Below are 22,784 nucleotides of genomic sequence, written 5' to 3'. Positions count from 1 at the left end.
AATGAGAATTTACTGAGACTCTTCTCAGGTAGGAGTTAAGACCAGAGCCCGTGTCTGTGATGCTAGTTTTATAGATTGTTTGTTTTTGAAAAGTGCATTTTATGTCAGTGATTATAATTGGAAAAGTTTGTATTTTTATTTGTTGCAGACTTTTGAGATCTACAACTATTGGGAAAAAGTGACTGATTTAGATTCACAAAAGTCATGCTGTGCACAGTTCCCTGTTGGTATTTGTAGGTTATGCTTTTTACATAAGTAGAAGAGTATTAGTTTTCCTCTTTTTCTTGAAATTTTCCCAATGAGATTTCTCCTTTTCAAAATTACTAGACTGATTTTTTTTGTTAACTATTTGACTATTTCAGAGAACCTATTGATATCCCTTAACAAGGGAGAAGAAATGGCCATTTAAAAATATAATGCTTCATAAAAGTGGCTACTTGATCAGTAAAATTCATCTTTCATGAATCTTTATGTTGGAATTTCTAAAAAGAAATGAAAACATCATATATCAAATTGGTTGGCAGTTAGAATACTAGGAAGTTTTTGCATATTATAGCTTAATGTATATTTGGAAAATTAAAGTACTGATAGTAAAAATAATATTTTAATGTAAAATTAGTTATACAAATAGTTCTGGGAAAATATTCTGTGTCATCAGTTAAGTAAAATGTTCATATAATGCCATGACTCTAATTTAGATTGAATTCAATATGTATTAAATAAATTGAAAATAAGTTGTAAAACCATAAATGAGATCATAAATACCTGGCCATATATTTTCATTTGAGCCTTAAGATGAAGGACAAATTAATATCTTGCAGAAATGAAATTTTCATTAATGTTAGGTTGAAATGGAGAAGATTAATATAATGGTGTAAAAGGGTTAACTTCTTGTAAGTACAGAGCAGATTACCTCAGCTATCAAATTATGCATCTGATCTAGTAACATTACCAAAGAACATTCTATATTATTTATTTAATCTTTCAGCTAATAGAAAGAAGATAAATGCCTTAATTTGCTTTCTCAACATGGTATCTAGAGTAGTATAAGGTCCTTGATAATAGATTTTCAGATGATCATGTGACTGAAATTGAGCTATGAACAGCATTAATAAAGCAAGCTTTCTTTTAAAATGTGTTTGGAATTAACACCAAGACCAACTCCTGATTAATTCTAAATAGCAGTTTACTTAATTTTATTTTCCTTATATGTGACACAGAATGATATATGATGCTGAATGACAGGAAAACATTGGGTTTTATTTTGGTATAATAACCCTTATGGAGTCGACTTGGTGAGGTTACGCCTTGTTGTTCAAACAAGATTCATCCAAATACTGATGTCTTATTTTCTGATCATTTGTATCATTGTGCTAATCAAATGGTAAATATGCATTAATATCTTGGAGCACTGTTGCTAAAAGAATCCATGATTAAACAGAGGGACTGAAACCTCTCTAAGTGCTAATGAGTACTTACTTGGTAGTCTATACTAATGCTTTAGTGGATGCTGAACAAGTTTAGATGTTAAGCTTTTTAGGAAGAGTGAATGATGTCTAATGATTATTTCATGACAGATCTCTGGACTGAAAGGCATTTAGCACTCAAAGTATACTGCAAAGCCTATTCCTCAAAGCTTCAGACAGGTTTATTTGGTCTCACCTTGAATAGAACAGTGCTGTATTGATTTCATTGGTGTGGATTTAAACACACTATTGGCTTAGAATAGCACCAGTATGCAGTAGAAAATGATTGTCTTAACCCTTATGGTGACTCTCAACTGTGCTCCCATATCATCATGTGAACTTCGAACATGATCATGAATTTCATTCCAGTATTTTGAGTTCAGCATATGAGACTGGAAAATACTGTGCCTGTGTGCTGACACTCATGGTAGGCATTAGTTTTGGAGAAGGTTTATGCAGAAGTCGCTAAAAACTTGAATTTATCTCTTGAATTAGTGAGTGCTTTTTTATACCATATTTATGTACTTGAAGGAACTTGTATGGAGAGTTATGAATGTGTCTGTGGATGACATGCAGATTTTGTCTTCCTGCTGAAGTAGTTGATTGTTTGGGCTCTGGATGATAATGGTATGTATGCGCAGCGCTTTGGATTGTATTTTTATATTTTGGTAGCCCACGTGCATGCTCCACGTGAAACCAATTTATTTAATAGTTACTTTCTATCTCTTGATAGAGCACTATCCCCAAATTTTCTATATTTTTGTATCCCAATAGAAAAAATGTATATAACACCATTAGGCACTGTCAACCAAGCCTTACTTTATTATCCTTATTTATAATTTTTTTGCTCATTTTAAAAAAGCGTTTTAAATTATAGAGGATTTGAAGGTAACTCGATTTAGTTAGTTTACTAGAGATACATTTTGGAGATGTCAAATTGTGTTCACTTACACTTACATACATGTTACTGCTGCATACAAATATTACATGAAGAATTAAGGTTTTGTAATATTACACACAGGTGTCAAGTATGAACTGGCTCCAACCCAGTAACCACTGACGTAGAAGCCAGGGAAGAGTCTGGAGATTGTTCTGCATTGGCGTATTCCCATAGTAACCTCTCACTCCTGTCCTTCACCGTTTGATTCGAACATTTAACCTTTCTTATCTGTGAAACATGGGGGTTTGTTTTGTTAGGACCACCCTGTGATCTTCAATTCCTCCTCGCAATACTTCTGGACCCTAGACTTCCCCCTGCCAATAATTCTTTTAAAATATTAATTGCTTTTGTAATTTGGAAAGTGACTGTATTAAGCATGTAATTACATCATTATAGTAAGTGCCCAGTCAATTGTGTGAGGCACCCTTGGTAAGTAGAATGGATTTGTATGGGCCTAATATTTTTCTAATTATTTCAAAGGCCTTTCTGTTGCTGTTGTTTTAAATGGAGAAGTTTTTATCTTCAGCATATTTGGAAGGTTTCCCTTCCCTCCTGCTCATAACAAATGCGGCGTGTTTGAACATTTTGTAGGGCTCAGAAACACTAGGTAAGTGTTACAGGGATCATTTAGTTTCTTTTGCTGGTAGGAGAAGCAAGTTACAAGTTAGAAAATGCTAAGCACATGTTGCTGTGGGTTCCTTTCCTCTGCCTGTGTCAGCTCTGATATGGCAGTTTAGGGTTCTGACACCAGCGATTTTGTGCAGTGGTTGTGGTAAAAAACTCTCAATAAATTGTATTTTCTCTTGATAAGATTCTTCCCTTAGCAGTGGGCATGTGTATTTATCTAGCATCAGTGCATATTCATCATGTAGCTTTGTGCATAGGAGACTGTTGACCAACAGATGAATTAAGCGCAAAATAAAATAGCTTTGTACTCACAACTCTGAAATAGTTTCATGATTTGAGCCATTCAAACATAATGTAAGGATATCATTCTTTTACCATGGAGCAACAACGAATTGTTTTTAAGCTAGTCTAATTAAACAGCACGGCATCTTACAAACCTGGGTGTGTGACTTCATACATGTATAGATTAAAACATTAACATTCTATGGTAGCCTTCATTTCAGGAGTAGTAACTTTTTTAAACCCATAAATGTAAGAAATCACTGAGTTGAATCTCTGGTATTTTTAGGCATGTATACTGAGTACATGTTGTAAGTTGTCCAAAAAAATCCAAGGCCTGCTGTATGCAAGATTGGCAACTCAGATTCAAATTCTAAGTGGGATTAGCTCATTAATGGGGAAATACGTAAACACATGAAAGAAAATATAAGAAATGTTTAATATCTCTCAATGCTTATTTGAGGGGTCCCCCCCCCAGTGGGTTTTTGTTTTAAGATTTTTAAAATTTGTATTGGTAAATTGGATATATACAGAGAAGGAGAGACAGAGAGGAAGATCTTCAACCATTGATTCACTCCCAAAGTGGCTGCAGCGTCCAGAGCTGAGCCAATGCAAAGCCAGGAGCCCAGAGCCTCTTCTGGGTCTCCCACACAGGTGCAGGGTCCCAAGGCTTTGGGCCGTCCTCAACTGCTTTCTCAGGCCACAAGCAGGGAGCTGGATGGGAAGTGGAGCCTCTGGGATTAGAACAGGTGCCCATATGGGATCTTGGCATGTGCAAGGTGAGAAAGTTAGCTGCTAGGCTACCACACTGGGCCCAATAAGTTTTTAAGGAAAGAAGTCATTTATACAGGGAGAATAAAAGGTGTGTAGGAAATAAATCAGCAAATGCAACTAGAGTTAATTTGATAGACTATCTCCACTGTCAAAGGAAGAAATGTAAAATAGCCTTAAAATCTTCTGTTACAATTAGGCACAGGGTTGATGTCTGCACAAATAGCTTAGAAATGATGAAAATGTAAAAACAAGGTGTAGTTGTCTAATAGTAATTCAAGCTTTTTACTACTTGAAGCTTCAGAAGTTACTTGAAAGTATCTGGAAAGCTAAGCCCTAGCCACTTGCCTACATACATATTTTGGCTGCTTTAGAACTTTGTAGTGTTTTGGGTTGCCATGCCTTGAACAAGTATCTGCTTAATGGTCTGAGGCTGTGGTTGACTTTCCCACTGGGTTTTAGATTCTCAATGTGAATGCTAAGGGTACTTCTTGGTAAGAAGCTTTATTTTCTTTTTATTCCAAGATTTGATTTCCTGATCATCTGTTGCTATGATTAATTGGTTTTTAAAAGTTGTATTGGACCTTTGAAATTCTCCTTATTTCTTTACTTTTTAAGATATTATTTCTCTTATAATTTTTAAAAAAGTGTTTCCCCTTGAGTTGTCTTTTCTCACTCAGTTGTTCAGAACAATAAGCATATGTTAACCTTGATTAGGTTTTAATAATCTTCAGGATGCTTAAAAAAAAAGGATGAAATTCTTACACCTCTGGCACTTGCGGATCAGATAATCCTTAGAGCAAACTTTGGACGTAACTATCACAATTTTTTTCCTGGAACTGCTAGACTGCGGAATTGTGGTTAATTGTGGTTGTTGTTAACACAATGATGTGAGAGTGTCCTTAACTATGTGCCACTTAAATAATTCACGTAGAGTGAAGCAAGCAGAAAAACAAAGGGTGAAATAAAGTGATCATTTTATAAAATGGTGTCTAGCATTATAAAGTAATCTGTTGGGACGAAAAAATAAGCTAGATACTCCTTTGAAATTTCAGCTCACTCCATACAGGCCTTTGAAAACAGTAGCCTGTAGCTCCACACGCAGCGTACCTTGTGACCAAACGTGTAGTCATTCAAATGAAGACCACACATAGGCCTCCTGCATGAGTGGGTGTGCCTGCCAGCCTCTTCGGATGCCGCACAAGGTCCATCACTGAGTTCATAGATTTTTTATTTAGGTGAGAACATTTTTAAGCACATCCAATAAATGATTTGTCATTTTATGAATAGAAGTGACCGCAGGTCTAACTCTAATGGACAGCTGCCCCACCTTCATCGGGGGCGTTCTGACAGCCCAGTGCGGCATGACGTGTGCGATTTCATCTGCTTCAGTATTTTCATAAGGAAATCTGGTTGCAGATCTTTTGTCCTCTGAACAGTAACTACAGGAGGAGAAATTGCCTGTGACAATGCTTGTCTGTGTTTTCAGATTCATGTAATTTTACAAGTTGCTAACCCCTGAATTTCGGAAATATTCTTTTCCTTGCAAATGTCTAACAGTGGTCTTGTAAATGTTAGCATCTGTACAGCTTTAAAAATTTGCCATCTGTCTCAAAACCACCTTTGAAAGGCACATTGAACCAAAAATTAGATGTTTTCTGAGAGAATTATTACCCAAAAGATTTCTGATTATGTTGCTGTCTTAGGTTTTTGGTTCTTTAAAAATTATAATTTTTCTCCCAAGCTTAGAATATTTGCACTGAAAGTAAAGGTAAAAGAAAAAAAATTGTTTTAGACCCTCTGATGTTTAGGTGGAGAACAAAGAGAAAAATAAAATAATTTGGGCTGTGAAAAAACAACTATTGAATAGTGCTTGTGAGAAGAGGAAATGTATACATGAATTGCTGGAAAAATATGAAAGTTTCCTTAAAGTTTCTGATTATTGATATAGGATCGTGAGAACATTCAGCATTCTTTAATTTTTGTTTTAGGGTTGGTTGAGCAGGAAATGCTTCTGCATATTTTGTCACATCTGTAGCAGCTACCATACACTGTCACATGGGGAGGCAGTATTTCAAAACAGCTTAATCAGTAGCCCCACTGGCAGAGACCCGTAGGCTTTTGCAGGGCCTGTTGCATTCCAGCAGGGGGCTATTGTGCATACATACAAATTAATAACAGGGTTATTTGCTGGAGTTTTCAAGAGAATGGGACATAGTGCAGGGAAAAAGAAACACCACCACCAACAACAACAAATCATATACAAGAGCATAACTGTCCAGTGCTTTTCACATCCCAGACTGTAGGTGCGAGGAAGCTGCTGGCAGATGTGTGACATAGCAACCAAGATATGTCTACTACAATGAGAGAAATTCACATGCCACTAACGTTCTGCTTATCCCCCGGGTTGGCAATGATGTAAAAGTTGGAAAAGAGTGTGTGAGTTCCACATGACGCTCACTTTGAATCAGCTCACCTTTTTGCTTTAGGAAGTAAAGAAGAAGACTCAAGAAATTTACTCTTTTTATTTTAGCCTCACTTTAAGTGTAGAGATAGAAATTTACATGCTGGCTATGTAACCATTTGTTAATTGTATTTTATTATCTCATGTCATTAAAATTTATTTGCTATGTTTATAAAAATTGCTGTGTTGTAAATTAAATAGGCCAATGAGTAAAAATGATATGTTGCAGTCATGTGACAGCACTTGTTTACAGAAGGGACTCTAATTACCTACAGTTACAAATAGGGTGAAATCCATACAGTTGGCATTTGAGCCCGTGAAACTGAGAGTCTCCCCCAGCATGGGACACTTGAGGTCTTCCAGTCCTTTCTAGATTGTCACCTACCTGTGCTTTCCATGTTCCCATTTCACAAATTCATCTCTATGAATTGAAGGAAAATGGATGTCTACAGTGCATTTTGAACTCTTTAAAAATAATTTAAAAACAAAAGAAGTAACAGTCAATGAGGTTGTTTGTTTTGAAGTTTTCCTCTCCCCCCACACATATCCTCCTACCCTACTAACAAGTTTACTTGAATGTCTACTGTTGTACCTCTGGAAAAGTTGACATTTTTATGACATTGTTCTTTATGCACCATAAGCCATCCTACAGAAAATCCTAGGCCAATATTTTTTTCATTATAATTCTAACACAAAGGCAACACATTTTAGAATTTCAAAAATGTAGTTGTAGCTTACTTAGATATAATGTTGTGGTGCCTTTACTAAAAATGTTGTATGCTAATGTGTGTGTAATTGCATGAACGTAATACATGTAAGCATATGTATATATAAAACTACTATATTTGATTAGTTGCATACTATTATTTCACAGGCATATCCCCAAAATAAATATGTGAGTAGCCATTTACTAGCCAGGTACATGAATTTAGGTAGTAGTCAGAAGGAAGTTTATTTTGATTAAATTACATCTATCATCTGAAATACTGTTTGGATTCAACTTGTTTATAGAGATCTAGTTTAAGATGCATTTTTTATTAGACAGATTTCACTACCATATGTGGTTTTAAACTCATCCATACTTGGCATACAATTTTATATATGCTTTTCCTAATCAGTAACTAATGATGATGGCATATCACATTTAAAATATCTATAGGGTGAAAAAAGAGAAATAGAAAAACGTGGAAATTTTACAAGAATATTTTGATATAGTCTGAAAATAGAAATTTCTTATAGCTTTATTGATTAACATTTGTAGAGCTTTGGACTGTAAGCTGAAGCTCTCCTGATTGTATGCAGACATTGTAAACAGGCCGTCTCCGTGTTGTGAATGTTTGCTTGTCTTCAGGACTGCCAATCATCATGATGTTCACTTTGCTGTATCTACTCTTGTTCTTAGCAGTTTATCAAAACCTTAATGCTAGCAGATACACTTCAATCAAAATAAGGAAATAATTTCAAGCTTAATTCAAATTATTTTAAGTGGTTCCTACATACTGCCCTTTGGTTTTATTTAAGATCTTTACTACTCATTTTTTCCACTTTTCAAAGTCTTAGAATGTCTTGGTAATTTAACAATTCATAATATATATATATATATATATATATATATATATATATATCGTATTAAATACAAATTGAATTTATTTTGCTAGGTAAGAAATCAAAAACAGTTTGTCACTAGATATGATTTTTAACATTATTACATGTTAAAAGTTCAAGGAATGTTTAACAATTTGGTTTCACATAAGAGCAACTAAGCATTTGAAAGTTTCCAAAGTTTTAGGGTATACTGAAAGTTATAGTAGCTTGAAAAAATATACCACCGTAGCTATCAGTGGGACTTACTCATGTACCAGAAATTTCTAGCATGAAATTGTGCTAATACCAACTTTTAATATAAGGGGGAAAAAGCTTAATATGTTAGAATTTGGGATATCTGCTTAATATAATTATAATCTTGGAGGGAATTCAGATTGATTTCAACACATTACATATTTCAATTTTTAGTAGAAGTTTAATCATCACATATATAATTCAAGTATAAAAAGCATTCTGATATTCAGCCATAAGCAAAGAAGTACATTTAAAAAAAAAAAAAAAACAGCTTTTCCAGGTCAAATCACATAGTTTTTAAAGTGTATTTTTAGAGTAGCAAATTGTTGGAATATACTTACCCTAAGGTTTTAATAACTAATACAATTTCAGAGCGCCATTAATATATGGCTAATAGCAGATATGAAGTATCTACTGATTGTCAGTCCATCTCTCATAAAACTGCGTTTAGCCTTAATTCAAATCCATCGATTCTTATTCCAGTTAAACTGAAGAACTTAATATGTCTTTTAATCCTTTTATTGTAAGCTAGGATAAAATTAATTTTACCCTAGAACTGCACAAAGCCAATTAACATGATCTTTAGAGTTATTTAGTGAAGTGCTTCAAACTGCTAAATTTATCTTGACCTCTTGGTTGCACTCTCTGACTGCTTTTTAAATGAAGCAATCAATATCTCATAGCCCTTTAAATAGCTTAAACTTCTCAAATATTTTACCTGTGTTCTAGTTAAACTGTAAGTAAAGTGTTTACTCCTGTTCGTGTAAATCTAGAGTCAATTATGCCAAATCTAAAGACAATTATGTACTTTTGAGGAACACCGTATAAATGAAATCGTTGTTTAGAAAAGCGAAAATCCTAGCAGCTTGTTTCGCTGAGAGTAACACAGTAAGGAAGAAACCTCTCATTTTCACACCGAAAATATATTCTGATTCTGTTTGTAACTTAGAATGTAGATCATTTCCGTCCTTTCGCCCTACTCTCAGCCTCTGTTCTCCACGCAGGGCTAGTTGAAGGTATTAATTTTCTTTCTGTGATAGGGTGATCAAGCGTCGTGTCAAGAAAATGGATCTCCGTGTCACCCTTTCGCATGATTAAATGGAGGCATGTCTCTGAGAAAAAAAAATACCAAATTTTCATGAGACAGATGAAACTGTAGCAAGGTTTACTTTTACAGAATTATTGTTAGTATCACAGAATCTCTCATTTGATTGTCAGCTTCCTTGCAGGAAAACCTTGCAGCTAATCGCACCTTTCTTTTATTATTTGACAGAAAATGCAGGGCAGAATCAGTAACTAAGATGTTTCCAAATCTGCAAAATTGCTGCATTATTTTTGGGAAATAGTAAGGATGAGCGTCTTTACGTGACACAATCTTTGATCAATTGGTGTCTGTTTTAGGGGCTTTTCCTCTTGTGCTTTTTAACCTGGTCCCTTGTTAACAAAGAGCTATCATCTTCTCAGATCGGAGTGCTGATACAAATTACCTACTGCAGACCCTCAGCCCGGGAGTGTACATTGCCAGTCGGATAATGTCCTTAGAACCCCATGCACGTGCCAAACTTTAAATTACATCGAGTGATGTACTTGACAGCTAATTAAGATTTCATATTTTGGCCAGTTAGCAGAGGGCACCTGTTACAATTCTTTCTGTTGGCTTAGGGGTAGAATTTACAAATGGCGATCTGCAAAGACATAATTAAAACTTCCCTCAAGTCTTAATTTCTTCCTGAGGAGTGGGAGTTCATAGAAGATTGAGGTAATTAAACAAAAGGCGCACAGAGAGGGGAGGGGGCCGAGGATGGAGGCGGAGCTCTCCAGATGCCCCTGTTGTTTAATTTCCTACTGGAAGCAGCACATGTGTGCATGTGCGCCCCCGCCCCCTGGGAGCGGCAGCCGTCGCAGAGGCTGAACGGCTGGGGTCAATGCCTTGCCTATTGATCAGTATCCCCGCAGTCCCTTGCTCCAGCAGCTGCTTCATTGGCTCCTTTCAGGGCCTGCTTCAGTACATTAGAATAGAAATCCATAACCAGAGCTGTGCTCATCCAAGCAGGGGAAGAAACTAAATTAAATGGTATAAAACAATCTTGGATCAGGAGTTTGTGCCAATTCATCTTGATCTAAGATGTCACACCGGGCTCTCCGTCTGAGCACCTGGGCTAGAGGCAGCCATAGTGAAAATAGATGGAGCTGCGATCATTCATTTGTCAGCTAAGGAGCAAGGCAGCGGTTAGCAATTCCCTTCTGCAGAGGTCAGCTGACAGAACAATCAGTGCGACTGCAGAAGAGAGCTTTCCTTTGAACTATTGTTATGGAGCTCTCGTGCTGAGCCGTGGGGGAGGGGGCTGGGCTGGCTTCCTGCGTAAGGGGGGAACTATCTGGTGGGCGAATCCAGCTTGCAGTGGCACAGAGCTCTCAGTCCTCATGCCAGTTGTGCATAAACAAAGTTGGGTTTAAATGCAAGAAGGGCGATCTCCATGATCAGTTTGTTTAGAATCAGGATGCAGTGATGATTAGCGTTTCCTGCCCTTGGTACAGTTAACCGTTTACAAGTTGTTTCTCCTACTTTCATCACCATAACTGCCACAGATCAGTGCCACAGTTTGAATCTGTGACATTGTGTACTTGCTAATATGTTTTGGCCAACATTTCCTCTCGTTTAAAAACCTAGTCAATTTCTGCGAAGAGGGAGAAATATGTACTACGGCATTAGATTAGATCTTCTTTAATGTTAAGTATTTTTCAACCTTTAAACCAAATGCCTTTATATAAAATATAATTTACAAAATATGATTTATCTTGTCAGTGTAAATTACAAGATACTTTCATAACATTGGAAGAGCATTGTTATAAAGCAATCTGCATGTAATTTGAAATATACTCTATAAAAGTAGACAAATCAGAAAAATGGAGAATAGGTAAAATGTTACCAAAAGTAGAATGTTTTTAAGAAGAGTCTCTTCTTTGCGGATTCATTTTAGATTGTGTCTTTTTATGCCCTACTTAAAGACTAGTTACAGAGTTTCAGAGCTAATTAAAAAACAAAAACATGGTAAAATATATTTTGAACAAACCATAACAGCATTGATAATAGATCTTTTTGTGCTTACCGTTGGTCTAAACTTTTCTTGGACTCCAAGTAAACAGCAACTACTCTGATGTCACCCTCTTATTTTTCTAGATCATCCCTTATTTCCTTTAGTACTGACACTTCTTAGTTATTTCTTTAGAATTTAAAAAGTTAATTATATATTTTCTGTTTCATCATAAAGAAAGAGGGGGCAGCAGCATTATGGTTGGGGGACGGAGAGAAAGACCGTGTGTTACCTGGCTCCCTACCTGCTTGTTGCCGTCATCCAAGACGGGTCCAGGCTGAAGCCGCCTGGAGTCTGGCTTCCTTCAGGGTTTCCATGTCGGTGCGGGGGAACCCAGGTGGTTCAGGAGTTCCCTGCTGCCTGCCGGGAGCTGGATTGTCAGGAGGCACTGAAAAGCAGAGAAAAGACTAGAACTAGGGCAACTTACTGGTGGTGTTTTGCGTTTAGTTTATTTAAAGCCATACCTGCTTGTCTTGAAAAAAAAACTATGTTTTTGTAAGTTAATCGGGATTTTAAAATGAACTTAGAGTATGCATCTGGGCTCTTTCTGCAGGGTTTTTGTCAACTCCCCAGACTGACTATGTGTCTAGAGGCTCTGCCCTCCTCTTTTAACATGGCTTAACCAAATCAACTTGGGTCTGTCACTACCTTGCTTAAGTACCTCCGGACTGACCGCTCCACCTCTGGTATGCTTCACAAAATGCTCGGAGTAATTTTCTGAAAACCTGCATTTAATTAGATGGTTCTGTAGCTTAAAACCTATCTTTATTATCTTCCTATTGTTAATGGGACAAAAATTACAGTGGGAGTGTGACCTATACAGACTTGATGATCTGGCCTTTGCTTTCTGTTTTGTTTCACTATCACCATTCTCCTCCTGGGTCGATCAGTGCTAGCCAGCCTGCCTGTCCTTGAGCTAGCAACCAACGAGTGCTTATGCTTTAAATCCTTCTTCAACTTCTCAGCCCTGAAAGTTCTCATTAATTCTGTAATGTATACATTTCCATCTGCCAATTTAACAGCTCATAAGTTTACTGTCAGCAGGACTTTACTGTTGTCATTTCTACAACATATCTTACTGTAGGGTCATGTATCCACTAGATGTCCAGTTCTTATACGCTAGATAACTGGCATGTTAACACAAGTGCCCCTGCCACTGGTACTTGGTGTTCTCCACCTGCTCATTGGGTGAGCCTTGTGTTTTGCTTCTGCTTGCCCTTACTCTTGTTCCACATCCCAGTCCTTCACCCATTCTGCCACCGGACTCTACTGTCACACTTTCTTTATACAGAATCATTCAAATACTTCCCATTAACCAGCACTTTAAAATGCAGCTGGTCATGTAAGGCCTCTCATACCTTGTTATTTTGTTAGCTTGACTTACCTTCAGCAATTTAGAATGCCAGAGAGATCAAGCGGAAAAAAAAGCAGAAATTATTCAGAGATCCTATTGCTAATTTCTTTGTTGGCATACTGAGCCCCAAATGCTGTTTGCTGTATTAATCAGTGTAAGGAGTAAAGGATTGAAAGAAACCAGCAAAGGTGAGAAGAGCACAAAGCTGACGGCTCCAATCCAGACAGCTCCAAGAGGGCACTGTTGTAAACTCTGTGCCAGGTTTTAGGTATGATGGGTAGAACAGAAAACCAGAGAGACACTACCGGACTAAAAAAGGTTACATCTGTAGAGTAGCAGTAAAGCAGAAAAGCAGTGATACCGGATGAAACCATTAGCCACATTAGCTGTCCTGTGAGCTAAAAAAGACACAAGTTACATCATGAATAATGGCTTAAACCAAGAATTAGGCTCTGACATTTTCAGTTCCTTTGAAGTACTTTGAAAGGATCCTAGTACCTTGCTGTTCCAAATAAAACTAAGTGTGTTATTAAAGTAGTAGAGGAAAATGGATATTAAATACATGGATACTTTGAAATATTAACCCCAAAAAGCAGTTAGAAAGGTTATTTTTTTTTTTTGGTGCAAAAGATTTGAAATCCATATAGTTTTCTCATAATATATATTTTCCACTAACTTTTTGAAGATTTCTCATATGCATGTATTTCAAAATGTATTGCATCATAATAGACATTTATTTACCTGAAAGACATTGTGACAGAGAAAGGTAAGTATCTTGCACCTGCTGGTTCACTCCTAAGATGGCTGCAGCAGCTAGGGCTGGCCAGGCTGAAGTCCAGGAACCTGGAACTCTGTTTTGGTCTTCCTCATGGATGGGAGGAAGAGCCTTCATCTGCTGCCCTCAAGGTGCATTGACAGGAAGCTGGGTTAGAAATGGAGTACCCAGGAGCCCCTGGTGACAGGTTATGTACGTGCTGTACCACAGTATCTGCCCCTTACCTTGTCTTGTAATTTCATTTTTTTTAAAGATTTATTTATTTTTATTACAAAGTCAGATATACAGAGAGGTGGAGAGACAGAGAGAAAGATCTTCTGTTCAATGATTCACTCCCCAAGTGACTGCAATGGCGGGTGCTGCGCCAATCCAAAGCCAGGAGCCAGGAACCTCTTCTGGGTCTCCCATGCGGGTGCAGGGTCCCAAAGCTTTGAGCCGTCCTCGACTGCTTTCCCAGGCCACAATCAGGGAGCTGGATGGGAAGCGGAGCTGCCGGGATTAGAACCGGTGCCCATATGGGATCCCAGGGTGTTCAAGGCGAGGACTTTAGCTGTTAGGCCACGCCACCAGGCCCTGTAATTTCATTTTTATGAGCTTTTCTAAGTACCCTCATATGTGACTGGAAGTATTTACCATAATTGTGTCACCAACGCCTGGATTTTGTTTTCAACCACTTGCAAGTAGCAATTGACAAGAGGCCAATATGCAGTTGAGATGAGTTCTGCTGGGAGCACAAAGAGTTCTGCTCAAGCATGAGGGAGGAGCACAGTGGGAAGAGGGTCAGCCTGCTGGTGCAATGAAGGAAACTGGCTGAGGTTTTTAACCTTTGTGCTCCTGCACCTTGGCACTAGCACTGGGCGCGCATCCAGCTCCCTTGTTCTGTACAAGCATGGTTCCTTCTTTCAGCTCTTGGTATGTTCAAAATGGCAGTGTTCCTCACTACTGTCACTCCAAGAAGGTCACGGATTTGTCACATTGGACTATTTTGGGAATCTGTGCAGGTTAGAGAAGTCCCTGGGGAGCAGTCAGGTGTCTTTTCCAGTTAGGGCTTGCGTGTTCCTTGTCCTGATTGGTTTAGAGCTGGGCATTGATATATGTCAAGTTGGGAAATGGATGCATGTCCGGTCAGGAAGGGCTTGATTTTAGTGAGTACCGGTTTTGTGCTGTCTAAATGGAAAATAAATTTGTTCTACCTAACAACCTAGAAATAAAACAGAAGAGAGGAGGGAAAAAGGTGGAAGAAAGAATAACCAAAAAACTAAGAGTAGAGGTGAATGAAATAGAAAGCAATGAAACAGTAAGATCAAAACCTAAACGTTCTTTGAAAACACTCTGATATTGTATATGTGTGTATGTGTGCGTGTGTGTGTGGTTGTGTGTGTGTGTGTGTGAAAGAGAGAGCGAGAGCTAGAAAGAGTATATTTGTATGTATAGTGTGATTGATTTGATCGACTCACATGATCACAGAGGCTTCAAGGATCCCTGATGGCTGTCCACAGACGGGAGAGCTGCAGTAGAGACTCGGTCAAAGAAGCCAGAAGCCCCAAGATGAAAGAGACCGATGACAGTGCCCCAGGAGCCAGAGGCCTGAGAACCCCCAGGTGGCAGAGCCCTTAGCGCTTCAAATCTGCTGAGTCAGTTATAATGGAAGATGGACCCACCTCAGGAGGGATGGAGATAGAGAGGGATCGTGGAGAGAGACAGAAAACAAGAGAACAATATTTTCTATTTTCCTGTTGTATCTAGGTTTACAACAACCCATGTCAAGGGTGGGTCTTCTGCACTCAAGTGGCTGATACAAGTTCCAGTCTCTGCAGGCTGCCTTATGGATGAGGTGCTCATTCTCTGCATGTCCCTCAGCCCAGTCAAGCTGACTTCAGAAAACCATCACAGCTGTAATCCATTTTGGGCTGATTTTCAGGATGGTATAGTGATGCAAATGTTGCGTAGGAATGACTGGTTGTCCAGTACAGTACATTGAAATTACAGTTCTCTGTTGAATACGTACTGTGGAATGCTTTTCTAATTTTTGTATTGATATTTTTAAACTTGTATTCCTATATTTTGATTTTTAGGTTGCTTATCAAGTGTCCCCCAAATGAAAAAAATTTCCACATCTTACGAAGAAAGACGCAAGCAAGCCACAGCTATTGTTTTGCTGGGAGTAATAGGAGCCGAGTTTGGTGCTGAGATTGAACCCCCGAAACTGTTGGCGAGACCCCGAAGCTCTAGTCAGATTCCTGAAGGATTTGGTTTGACCAGTGGCGGATCCAACTACTCTCTGGCCAGACACACTTGTAAGTTTCTCTTTTATTACAAATGCTAATCTGTTCCTTTCAAATTCGTTAGTGAAGTCTCAGAATGTTGAATAAGCCCTGAATTTCAGCTCATCTGGGTTGCTTGAATGAAATTAGGAGTCAGTACAGTAATTTTGGCACATTGTTAAATGGTTACAATTACTTGAGGTACTTTTTTTTAGTAAAGATTTATTTATTTTTATTGCACAGAGCTGCGCCTATCTGAAGCCAGGAGCCAGGAGCTTCTTCTGGTTCTCCCATGTGGGTGCAGGATCCCAAAGCTTTGGGCTGTCCTTGACTGCTTTCCCAAGCCACAAGCAGGGAGTTGCATGGGAAGTGAGGCTGCTGGGATTAGAACCGGTGCCTAAAGGGGAACCCAGCGCATGCAAGGCAAGGGCTGGGCTCTTACACCAGGCGCTATGAATGTTTTCTTTACAAACTTACTCAATACATGCTTGTGAGTGATCGTTTCTTGATTTCTGTTTCGTTCTGAGCACCCAGAGTAGTACAACCTCCATCCTAACTCTGAAGTGGGTCCTCCTCAGCTCCCTCGCGAGCATAAAGCTACCAGGCTGAGAGAGATTCAACCTCGGTCAAGATCACACTTCCAGGCACTGGCAGGCTTTGTCACAGTCCAGTCTATTCCAAGCTCACGCTTTTGACCAGAATTTTTATAGAAATTCCGCAGATTTCCTTAATTCCACCCTCAGTTGGAAAGGACTCAATGACTCATAAGTGCTCCAACTTTCTTTTCCGTCATTTAAACTTCAAAATAAATATGACTTTTTTGAAGTGACTGAAACAGGAGGAGGTAACCTGAACTTGAAGTCAGACTTCCTGTGACCCAAAAACCCTGCCCTTCCTATTTTCCACCTAAGCCCAGCCACTTCCCCTTCTCATGCAAAAGATGGCATGCTGTTGAGTGCCATCCCTCGTCTCCTTAGTCTGCTTAGTCTGTCTTCAGTTCTTCAAGTTCCTATGTTCTGTTCATAAACCCTGCCCAACCCCTTGCCTGTGGGAAGGGCTTTTCAGTAGGTTCACCTGTCGGTGTCACTGACAGGAACCCATGACTTGAATGTACAGTTCCTTAGATTCTTGGCATTGGTATTTAAGAAATTAGTGAAACTTTAACATGAATTAGTTTGGTGGCTTCCCAATATTTTGGTTCATATGTCCTTAATAAACATCAAGAAAAGTCTAATTCTTTTCATGGCATTATGTTGACAGCCAAAGCTTATAAATTAGGTTTAAATGGTTGCTGAAAGTGTCATTTTGAGAATTTTGTAAGTATTGGCATTTTTAAAAAGTTATTGCTCTATTAAATATATTTTATAGAATAGTTAGCTATTTGATATGAATCACCATTTACTACAAAAATACCTTGAACAAACTTGACATTCAAAAAAATCAAGAATATTACATCCTGATTACTTTCTATGAAGAGACAAAATTTCTGCTCTCACCCTTTTAGGAATGAAGTTCATTTGCAAATTTATCATCAACAAAATAATTCCTTCATTGTGTATATATAATATATATCTCTTAAAACTCTATCTTTAAAACTATAGCTTAGGGCACAGAGCAGTAGCCTAGTGGCTAAAGTCCTCCCCCTGCTTGCACGGGGATTCCATATCAGAGCCGGTTCATGTCCCTGCTGCTCCACTTCCCATCCAGCTCCCTGCTTGTTGGAAAGCAGTCAATAGAGGACAGCCCAAAGCCTTGGGACCCTGCACCTGCATGGGAGACCCCGAAGAAGCTCCTGGCTCCTGGCTTTGGATCGGCTCAGCTCCAGCCGTTGCGGCCACTTGTGGAGGGAGCCAGCGGACAGAAGATCTTCCTCTCTGTCTCTCCTTCTCTCTGATATCTGCCTTTCCAATAAAAGTTTTTAAAAATTAAAAAACTATAGCATAAAAAGTCTTTTTTAAGATATCTATAGCGTAAAAAGCTTTAAAATGTTCCTATTTTGCAAGGGCTAAACCTGTTTTTGAAGATTTATTTCTACATGTTTTTTATAATTGCGCAACAGTATGTTTTTTAGCCTTTTCCTGTAAGGAAATTGAGTGTAAGTACTGTTTCCTTTGGAATTTTCTTGTAGATCAGTATGGGTTTTTCTGTCTAACTATAGGGTCGTCATTTAATGATTTGCTTATTGAGTCTACACATGCCACTGATTAGTTTGCTAGTTAGGTTGTTTTATACCAATTTACTCTGGTTATCTAGACTAGAACTGTTGTCACTTTTTCTAACTGTAATTTATATTTGCACAATATTCTAGAATTTGTGAATTTGCATCTGTATGGTGTTTTTTTAGGTCTAAGAATTTCAGTTATTTTATTTACAAAAAGGAAAGAAAGCAGAAGAAAGGATGGAATTTAAAAGCTGGGGCAGAATAGAAATAGAGATTTTTTTTTCTCTAAAGATTTAATTGGTTTTATTGGAAAGTCAGATTTTCAGGGAGAGAAAGAAAGAGACAGAGAGAAAATCTTCCGTCCGCTGGTTAACTTCCCAAGTGGTGGCATAGGGCAGAGCTGAGCTGATCCTAAGCCAGGAGCCAGAAGCTTCTTTTGGGTCTCCCACGCAGGTGTAGGGTGCCTGGGCCTCGGGGCCGTCCTTGACTGTTTCCCAAGCCACAAGCATGGGCTGAATGTGCAGTGCAGCAGGAGGGACCTGAACCAGCACCTGTTTATGATCCTGACGCATGCTTGGCGAGGATTTTAGCTATTAGGCTATCGCACTTGGCCCTTTTCTCTCATTCTTATACTTATCCTACTATGTTTAACTTACATCTCATTACTGTTTTTTCCCTCAAAGTTTATTCAGAGGTTATAGATTTGTCTACCTCTGAGATGCTTAAGGTATATTTCATCCATTATCTGTATGATTTTCTTTATTTATGTGGTGTTTAGAATGTGTTGTTAGTATTAAATATTTATTCTCTATGGGATCCTACTGAATGAGATAGTAATTATCATGCTCATTTTGAGATAAGGCAATTAAGATACAATATTTGATGAACTTTAATTGCCAATGTAGTTAGAGATGCAGATAATGAGTTCTAACCTTCCTTGGAAAGCCATTCTGTGAAAAATCCCAGTGTATTCAAATCCCAGCTGTTCACATCGATGGAAGGCAAGAACCATCCTGATGCAGAACTCCAACATTAAAATTACTTTTATAGTACATTTTGTACTTCTGTGTGTATGTGGATAAACACTTTGTAGGGCTAACCCTTTACGAATGTGATATCATATACTGAAGGCAATTAGTAATAGGTGGTCTACACTAGTAATCTAGGCCAATCTGTATTAACTAAGATTAACTAAGTCTCCCTCTCATATGAAATAAGAGGTGGGACCTAGTCTTACTGTAAAACCTTTTTTTGGTGCAATTAGTCTGCGCCTGAATAGAGGAAGCATCTTTGGGACTTCGGCTTCTGCCCCTCCTGCATCTCTGCATGTGTGGCTGGTCGCCGTCTGGCTTCATAGCATCTCGCCTCAGTACCTCCTCCTTCACTTTTATTCTGATCTACCGTGAAAGCATTACTGGCATATTGTTGGGTACAGTTTCTATTGCCGTACAGGTATTTTCATTTCTTTTGGTCTCTTCTCATTTTATAATTGAGGAATTATGCTGACTTCCCTGTAGTAAATTCCGTTTTGATCTCACGTTAGCTTGTGGACTTTCGGGCAAGGGTTGCAAGTCAGTTCCCCAGGCAGCAGACTCAGAGATTTGTGTGCAAGAGTGTTCTGAGGATCAGCAGCTTGAGAAGTGGGATGGCAGGACTGGTGAGGGCCAAGTTGAATTGTGTCTCAGTGATACGGAAGGTCTCAGCTGCTCTTGGGGACGTCTGGGACTGGCATGACCCGTCAGACTTGTCCTGAACTGAAGTTTGGGGCTCAGCCCTGGTATCTCCTGGGAAGGGACAGTAAGTGACCATAGATGAGGCAGCTTTTATCCCAGGGTACGGCCCCAGGAGGGACTCCACTGAGACTTGGTAGCAGCCCCCAAGAATGTAGGGGATTGAATACTGTATTCAAGGAGGGGACAGCCTCCAAGATTCTCCCATACTTGTTACTAACATATGCCACCTCCTCCTCCTAGCACTACCGAGATAGAGATAAGGAGAGACCCTTACTCATTTAATACCTTTATACTCCAATCCCAAACCCATATGCTATTACCCTTACCAATAGATTTTTTTAAAAAAGATTTGTTTATTAATTTGAAAGAGTTGGAGAGAGACATCTACCACTGCTGGTTCACTTCCCTGCTGGCCACATTGGCTAGAGCTGAGCTGCTTGGAAGCCTGGAGGCAGAGCTTCTTTTGGGTTTTCTGCATGAGTAGTTGAGGCTAAACACTTGGCTCGTATGCCACTGTTTTCCCAGGAATGTTAGCAGGGAAGTAGATTAGAAGTAGAGCATCAGGGACTTGAACAAACGCCCATTTGGGATGCTGGCTACCCACTACACCTCTTCACTGGCCCCACAGACAGATGTTAGGTGTGTCTATCCAACACCTAGCACAACAATTATATTAATTATAACTGATTGCTGAGCATTTACTCTTTTTTAAAGATTTATTTATGTGCAAGAGCTACACAGATAAAGGGAGAAATAGAGGGAGGTGTTCCCTATTCTTCCATCGCTAGTGGTGGCTTTACTGCCTTTGCCATAGTTCTGACCCTGAGTGTTTACCCTTTACCAGGCCTTTTGCTCTGAGCCTTGCAGGTACTATCTTATATAATCTTCTAATCATATCATTTCAGTTAGTCAGATGAGGGAACTAAAGCTTACCCAGTGCTATCAAACATACTTGCTAAAGATTTATGAAATTGTATTATAACTCTTCGTTTAAGCTGACAATACATTGTGGGCATATGTTGAATATAAATATGTCTTAAGATCATACTGCTAAAAAGTAGCAAGCATGGGCTTCAACACCACGTCCCTCCCTCCAGAGCCCATTTCTCACAGTTTGTTAACTTGTGTTGCAAGCAAGTGAAACTCGGAAATTCTGCTGCCCAAGAAAGGGTGGGCACTCAGCAGATCCCAGAGCACCTGTAAGCAGGACCACCAACTGAGTCTTTCTTTTGTGGCCCTGCTAATGCAGTGGGAAAATAAATGTTTAGAAAGCCCACATCTCTATGTGGGGCAAACAGCTGTCACTGATGGCATGAAATGCTTAGATCACAGAATATGAATTTTTCTCCACAGTGGGTCTTTAGAAATAACGTGATTCTAGAATTCTCCGGCTGCCCAAGGAACGTGGTCTCACTGATAATGTGTGGGAAATGCTGCATTTCGGTGCACTTGTGTTTTTGTTTGAGGGAAGGATCCACAGATTTCACTAAGTTCTCCAACGAAAGCATTAACATAAAAATGAAGAACTGTTGCAAGTTTTTTGGTATAAAAGCTTATTTCCTATTATGATTTTTAAAGCAGTGTGGAGTTAAATTGTTATTGATTAGTTCAGCTACATTGTCACCAAATGTAAATGGCAACTGGATGCTGTCTGAAGAATATTTTATTTCTAAGAAGCTGTTTTTGTTTTTCATATTCTTCTGGTGCTGTGTTTGGTTTATTTTGTTGTAGTCTAGTTTGTGAAAATGAGCCCCCCTGAACACATCTTGTGCTTATTAATCATGCATATTTTATATTTATTTTCTTATGAATTTATTTTCTAAATTTTATTTAGAAATTTTAATTATGAGAAAGTCTAGATCCCGTATATTTTATCAAATTGCAGTTAATAAAACTAATGGCTGTTATAACTTAGGGGGAAAGTAACAGTAGTGACAGGAAAGCCCTGCTGCCCTTTGCAGAGATAAGCAAAAAAATGTAAGATATTTTCACCCTTCACCAATAGTCAGATTGTATTGAGATCTGGAGCTGGGGCCAGATAGCTTTTTTCCCCTTCTTCTTCTCAAAGAATTATTAATTTTTATTGTAAAGACATACTTAACGGAGAGAAAGATCTTCCTTCCACGGTTCGCTTTCCAAATGGCTGCACTGGCCAGAGCTAAAGCCAGGAGCCTAGAGCCTCTTCCGGGTCTCCCAGGTTGGAACAGGTCCCAAGGGCATGGGCCATCCTTCCCTGCTTTCCTAGGCCATAAGCAGGGAGCTGGATCGGAAGTGGAGCGGCAGGGACACAAACTGGCAGGCCTATGGGATGTCAGCCCTGGCAGCTTGAGAATCAGCCCACTGAGCCACTGTGCTAGCCCCGCATCACTTTTGCTGCCTCTTCTTGTGGGTACTGCCTATAAAAGGTTTTTTTTAAAAAAGCTGTTTCTACGTCACTTATTCTCCACACATCTTCAGCTTCATGAACATGCATTATCTTGAATTGTCCTATGGGCTATCTGGTCTCCATTTCTGCCTATTTTTGCAAATAAAGTTTTATTGGAACACAGCCATGCTAACATGATTGCAAATTGTCAGTGGCTGTTTCACACTGACGGAAAGAGTTAGTTGCTTAAAAAAGCCAAAAATATTTACTGTCTGAGTTTTTACAGAAAGAACTACCACCCCCTACTGTGTATCATTGACATTTTTGTTAGTTGTCCTTTCTTGCTGTTTCAATTGTAGAAGGACTTTTAAGTGGCTTTGATGAAAATATTTTAGTATCTAAAGATATTAGCTTTGGTAGTTTTGAAAACCATATCCTTCTATGAATCTGAGTGCTACAAAGGCTTAATTTTTCGGTCTAAAATCTGACATACTGGCATAAGACCCTCTTGGCCACCTTCTGGTATATGGACTGTCCACTTATTTTGAGTTTTAGTTTAATTTCCAGTTTCTTTGGTTCTCTGTCACTCTAAGCTGCACAAGTAGCAGATTTAATGACAGCCTTCAGCCCTGTTAATGCCAGTGACAGTTT

General features: G+C 38.8%; 1 protein-coding gene across 2 annotated transcripts in view; it reads left to right on the top strand.

The window, feature by feature from the left end:
- WDR7 (WD repeat domain 7) overlaps positions 1 to 22,784 on the top strand; it is a 300,266-nt gene that overhangs the window by 148,733 nt on the left and 128,749 nt on the right. For both annotated transcript variants that reach the window (XM_058677108.1, XM_058677109.1), the window contains one exon: positions 15,686 to 15,907. In XM_058677108.1, coding sequence (XP_058533091.1) covers positions 15,686 to 15,907 — 222 coding nt within the window. The remainder of the gene's footprint in view (positions 1 to 15,685; positions 15,908 to 22,784) is intronic.

This window comes from Ochotona princeps, chromosome 18, assembly GCF_030435755.1.
Source record: "Ochotona princeps isolate mOchPri1 chromosome 18, mOchPri1.hap1, whole genome shotgun sequence".
Lineage (NCBI taxonomy): Eukaryota > Metazoa > Chordata > Mammalia > Lagomorpha > Ochotonidae > Ochotona > Ochotona princeps.
Note: the sequence above shows the minus strand (reverse complement) of the source record. Positions and strands in the feature narration are given on the sequence as shown.